Source organism: Vollenhovia emeryi, unplaced genomic scaffold (genome assembly GCF_000949405.1).
Source record: "Vollenhovia emeryi isolate VEMERY1.0 unplaced genomic scaffold, V.emery_V1.0 DF939492.1, whole genome shotgun sequence".
In the NCBI taxonomy this organism is placed as follows: Eukaryota; Metazoa; Arthropoda; class Insecta; order Hymenoptera; family Formicidae; genus Vollenhovia; species Vollenhovia emeryi.
Window position 1 is genome coordinate 1 of NW_011966874.1, and position 6,906 is coordinate 6,906.

General features: G+C 36.3%; 1 protein-coding gene across 1 annotated transcript in view; it reads left to right on the forward strand.

Moving 5' to 3' along the window:
• Positions 1-21: 21 nt before the first annotated feature.
• Positions 22-6,906, forward strand: part of LOC105557423 (iduronate 2-sulfatase) — a 21,380-nt gene continuing 14,495 nt past the window's right edge. Inside the window, exons 1-3 of the mRNA XM_012004672.1 lie at positions 22-1,423; positions 2,263-2,598; positions 4,400-4,577. Of these exons, the coding sequence (XP_011860062.1) occupies positions 2,377-2,598; positions 4,400-4,577 (400 nt within the window). The 5' untranslated portion in view covers positions 22-1,423; positions 2,263-2,376. The remainder of the gene's footprint in view (positions 1,424-2,262; positions 2,599-4,399; positions 4,578-6,906) is intronic.

Consider the following 6,906-nt stretch of genomic DNA (forward strand, 5'->3'; position numbering starts at 1 on the left):
GCTATTTTTACTATAACAGAAGACTCTCCTGTTTACATCTACCAAAATCCAGTCCACAGCTTATTGTTACGGAAAAGGAAAGGTTTATGAGCATAGTTCATTTTCTTGAAATTAAACAACGCTATATGTTAGCCACAGCTGTGCGTATTGTGCTACTATAAGGGATGTCTATTTACTTTCAAATTAAGAAAAAATATCGAGTGGCATGAATCGGACTTTTGAATAGTCTCTGTGGAATATCTTTAAATTTTACATATGACCTCAAACTTTTAGCCGGCAGTGTACACGCTCTCGTACCACTCAACAATCGAGGCGAGGCCAGTGAAACAATTACTGTAATCGAGTCTGATACGCAAATCGATTCGCGTGCACCTAACGAGATAAAACATATGTAAGGATTATAGATCTTAATTGAACTAGGGCATAAACTTAAATAAATCAAACTCTTCAATTGTCAGGGAAAATTCATATGAAAGTTTAATGTTAACACTGTAACGGTTCAAAGTGAACTTGGTCCGATTAACACATACAAAGGTATTGAGATAAATTGTTCGCTGTCTGCAAAAATATCAGCTCAAGCAAACGCACAAATCAACTTGTTAATTAATAATCAATTTCTCTAACAGTCCCTCGTCAAATACATATATATTCCAGACAGTCCCTCGTCTACTTTTACGCAACACTCAGTCTCGAAATTCAACCTTCTATTACACTGGCTTATAACGAACTCCCTGTCTTTCCGTGTCTTTTACTCGCCATCACTTCGTATTTTTGTTTTCTGTGAGTCGCGCATGTCCTCGCGTCAATACCAATCCTCTAATATCGCTCTAACAATAAGTTTATATTTTAATATTTTCTTGTCCCTAGATTATTTCTGCGCTATCAGCAGATTGTACTTTGCCTCTTACACATAGAAATTTGCACCTTGAAGAATCACTAATAATGTGCAGACAAGTTGCGGGCGACAACAATCCGCGGGATAAAGAAGCGGTGAAAATAAACGATCGCGTGGTAATTTCAACGCGTAATCATCGCGATGACGTGTCGAAAGTTATGCGCGCGGCGTAAACATCGCAGTAGATATTGCTGACAACGGAGTACGGTGGAGCAACATTGGAACGAGGCTACGGGGTGACGCAAGTGACACAGCGACGAGACTCGACGGATGCTCGATGACGGACGAATCGCCGTGAAGCTGGCTGACCGTCGCGAGAACGTCAGCTGACTTCAGGCTGATCAGATGATCGCGACGTTGACGCGCGCAACTTCGCGCGTTCGAAAGGATCGTGACGCGCTCCGTGTAGCCCGTATCAGACTGCGCATTGAAGATTGAAATGAGAAATGAAGATTAGAACTTGACCACTCAGATGGGTTCAACTTCTATCCGTTTCATTTTTGTTGATTAAATTCTGATGTTCAACTTGTAAGTAATCCTCAATTTTCAACGCGTAGTCTGATACGGGCTCTTAAGCTGGTCCGCACTCAACATATTATTTTTTTATAACAATTTTAAGAACGTATTAGACTACGGATTGAGATTCAGATTAGATTAAAATTTTACCAATCCGTAAAGTTTACTAATCTCAAGTTTAGTGACTTTTACTCTAATTGGTCAAATTTTAATTTAATCTCAATTCGTAGTCTGATGTGGGCTTATAAGACATATTACATGAATTGTTAGTTACTCAACGTTATATTAATATACACGGAGAAACTTTTCTCTTAAAATGTATCCTGAAAATCATGTAATCGTAGGATGTATGTATGGTAAAATTTCAACAAACTATCAGTTCTTTAACATGCCATGTTGTTCCATAATTACATGATTTTCAGGATAAACTTTAAGAGAAAATTTTCCCTTGTATGTACATGTTGTATAATATATTCAACTATACAACATATGTAATACAGGGTGTCCCATTTTAATTACCCCGGATAAACACCTCGAAAAATATGGAAGATACGGAAAAATGTTTCACACAAAAGTTTGTCGGATATTAAAGAGAAGGTGCAGATTATGCGGGCATTTGTTTGACCTTAAGACCACCTTGAAAATTCCTGCCAAGATTATCTTCAAATTTTTAGAGAACACGCACTTCTTACTATATATGTGTATATTAATAATATAAATAATAAATTAACATTATAAATTATTTATTTGACATTATATCCACAACATTATATGTTAAATGTTAAATAAAATTACTCGCGTCGTATCTCGCAGAATGACGCGATATGAAGGCCAAACGTTGACTCTTTCAGGAGCGACATTGTGAGTCTCGGATAAACGGCGCGGGCGAGGAGAACGAGAGCGCCTTTCTAACACGGCACCGAGCGCATTTTTTCTCCCCGAACTGCATCAACGATCACACAACGATGTTTGCCGTGACCCGCTTTAATTTTGTCGCGATTACGTTGATATGTAACGCTGTCACCGTCGCCGTCGCTGCCACCGCGGTCACGCGTCCGAACATCTTGCTGATCATCGTCGACGATTTGAGGACCACTTTGGGATGCTACGGCGACGCCAACGCGTACACGCCGAATATAGACGCCCTGGCCGAGGACAGCGTTGTCTTCACCGAGGCATTCGCGCAGGTTTTGCTCCTCGCACATAATCCTGACCCACCCCCCACCCCCCGGACCCTCCGAGCGTTTCGTCCTTTCTCGACTTTGAATGTGCTCAAGTAGAACATGTTGGTTTTTTTTACATTTCCTAAACGTTTACAAAACATTACATTTAAGAAATATACAGGGTGGTCCCAATCGTTCAGACCAGACTGTGAGATCTTAGAGGAAATTTAATTCTGAAGACAAAATTTCTCATAAACATGTGCCGAGAAATGCTTCCTTAAAAAGTTAGCGCCCAAAAACCTCTAAACTAACGAATTTCCGTTGGGAAAATTTACTTTAAATGAAATTAAAGTTTTTAAAAGTAATCTTTCAAATCTAAGAGTTTACTTGAAGAACAACGTCAGTGTTTTCTTGACCATACCTTGCATTTTTAATAATACAGATTTATTGCGAAAAATATTACCTCAGTCAGGGTTTGAACCTGGACCTCCCTCTCGCTAGGCGGACGTCTCAACCAATTCGACCACCGAGGCATATGGAAATATTCATTGCAATAAACAGTCTAATGTTAATTCCCGAATGCCACCTACCGTGACAGTATTCGAAAACGAGAACTGCGCGTCGACTTAAATCATCAGTTTTAAAACAGTGCAATCACCCCTACAATGTATCCCCATTATTACCCTCTCACCCATTCAAATCATTAAATGAAAGTAAGAAACGCATGTTACGTCCGCGTAAATTAACAAATTAATAAAATTCGTATGGCTCAAACACAATTAAATAAAATTTTAATGTTTTTCTAAGGTATATTTTCCCAGGGGTTTTAATATATTTATGCAGAAAAGAGCTAGGAAAGTATGCCTTTTTTAAGAAAAAGTATTTTCTTTTTATTTCACTTTCTTTCCATATTCTGCTCTTCTTTCATCCTCCTATAATGATTGATTTGAACAATGCAGAAAAATACAAATTTTTTAACAAAATAACTGACAGGCAAGATAAACATGAAAAATTAGCTAAGGTCATAACATCATAAATAAAGACTATTTTTAAAAAGCTCTATCGTCAATAATTGAGAGAGCACTTTTGTACATTAAAAATTAATTATCTCAAGACCTGATAAAACATAATAACAAATATTTTAGCCTCATTTAAAAGATAATTTAATTCTTTACAACTTTTGTTTCGATATTTTTTGTTAAAGAAGGCATACTTTACACAAATAAATTAAATAGTCGTGATTTTAGAGGATTTTGGGCGCTGACTTGTTAAAGGAGCATTTCTTGGTACATGTTTATGGGAAATTTATTGTTCAGAATTAAATTTCCTGTAAGATCTATTAGTTTGGCCGGAACGATTGGGGCCACTGTATACGTTAAACGTACATGTATGCACCACCATGTGCTACTTCTCAGATAACATTTTGTATAAAAGCAGTTCAATTCACTTGCTAGCAACTATTGCCGTTTTGTTGCATGATAATGACAAAAATATAAATTAAATTAAACTTTTGTTTACATGTTGCCAGTAAAATTGCCGACATATGTTGCAGTAATATTATATTTGTCGCAAAAATATTTATATTAAAAAGTTGTCACAATTTTAACCAAAATATTGCCAAAGTCATACATATTTTTTGTCGCATTTGTTACCGCAAAGTTGCTGTAAAGTTGCTGTACCCACTTTGCGTGCATTTTTTGGCTTGCAGTATTGCATCAAATGAAGACTCACTTTATTGGCAACTTGCATGCAACATTTTTTCCAAATTGCCGGCAAAATGTTAACCAGTTTAAGTATGTAAAGCTGACAAATGAACGTTTTGCAGCAAGCGTTATGCGCGCCCAGCAGAAACTCCTTTCTGACAAGCAGAAGACCAGACACCCTTCGGCTTTACGATTTTTACAGCTACTGGCGCAACGCGGCGGGCAATTATACCACGTTGCCGCAGCACCTGAAAAACAATGGATACACCACGATGTCCATAGGGAAAGTGTTCCATCCAGGTATAGAGGAGTTACGTTCCAGTATACATCAACTAACAGTTACATAACATAAATATTATAATTTTCTGCTTAACAATGTGACTGTTATGTACAACATATATGTTATATTAAATTTAATTATATTGTTGAATGGAAAATTATGATATTGATGTTATATAACTGTTCGTTGATGTGTTCCCCTAGGTGTTTACTCTGTAAACAAATTGGCTGCAATATGACTACAGATTGGCAACAGGTTTACTCAGACATTGCAACAGATCTGGTAAAAAATATGTCATGCATGAACATGAATAAGTATATAAAATTATATAAAAATAAACATTAAATATGTCCGTATATATGTGTACATATACTGCGCAACAAAATTAACGCAACAAAAATCTGTACCAAAATTTCGCTCAACTTCAAATAATCGTAACTTCGCGAAAACTTATCACATTTGAAAATTTTATTTTATTTTAAGCCTAGAAATCGCTACTTTCAAGAGAATCTTTCAAATTTTGAATATCTTTGTTCCCCTTATCGTGATCTCTTTAAAAGTAAGAACATGTTTTGTCTGCAAAACTTTTCATAGTTTGACGCGCTTTACGGGTTGCGATGAATTTTTTTCGCAAATTCTATAAGAACCATTGTAAAATATTAACTTTCCCCTACAAATTAAAAAAAATTGAAGTCTGTACGATTTTTTTGGGCGGAGTTATGATATATCAAAGTTACCTATGCATTTAGTCTATTTAGGCTCATTAATTGTGCAAATAAATTAATGACCATTTTTATTTAAACACACGTGAGTGAGAAAGAGGGGGAGAGGCACTTGAATATACACGTGTGCGCGTGCACACACACACACACACACACACACACACACACACACACACACACACACACACACACACACACACACACACACACACACACACACACACACACACACACACACACACACACACACACACACACACACACACACACACACACACACACACACACACACACACACACACACACACACACACACACACACACACACACACACACACACACACACACACACACACACACACACACACACACACACACACACACACACACACACACACACACACACACACACACACACACACACACACACACACACACACACACACACACACACACACACACACACACACACACACACACACACACACACACACACACACACACACACACACACACACACACACACACACACACACACACACACACACACACACACACACACACACACACACACACACACACACACACACACACACACACACACACACACACACACATACAGACATTTTGTAAAAATAATATTTTTAGACGTTTTAAAACATTTTAAACATATTCCCAAAGAAAACTGGAAAACAATTTTTTTCACGAAAACAAAGCTTCCTCTACGAGGAAGCAAAAGTCAAGGGTTGAGCTTAAAGTCAGCTGTTATTGATATAGGAAATTCTATATTTAGTTGCGGTCAAACGTATGTAGCTTTATCACGTCTTACGTCCATTGAAGGATTACACTTGAAAAATTACGATCCAGCATCTATTAAAGCCAATGAATTAGCCATTGTTGAATATAATCGTTTAAGAAAATTGTACTGTCAAAACGCAGAAAGTATTAATGTACAAAAAAATCGATATAGTAAAATTAAAGATCAGTTATGGGCAGTACCAGTTACATGTCTTCTTGATCAGATCCAAGATGAATCAGAGTCTACAGAACATACATCAATATTATCGATTAAAGGTTTTTCAAATGTAGACAATGTGTCATGCTATGCAAATGCAGTTTTACAATGCTTAATACATAATGATATTATTAGAAAAATATTATTAAAACTTGATAGTACAAGTGCAATTAAAACTTTAATTAATGAGTATATTAGTAGCAAAGATATTTTAAATTCTATTAATATTAAACACTTTCTTGGAGAACCGTTTTCACTTGATATGCAACAAGATGCTGCGGAATTTTTAACAATACTTTGTGAAAAAATTACAATTCTCAGAGATATTATAGGACCCAATCTCTCTACTACCACTTGCTGTATGAAATGTAATTACACAAACACAAAAATAGAACAAAATTTAATAGGAACACTTGCAATTCCCACATTTTCATCGCATGGCATAGATTTGGAAAATTTAATAAAAAGCAATTTTTCACATTGGTCATCCATTGAAGGATTATGTGAGAATTGTAATGAAAATGGTCAGTTAAAATTAAATATAATTTCCATTCCGCTAAACGAATAATTATATTACAATTAATGTTATTTTCGTGTGATAGCAATAATGTA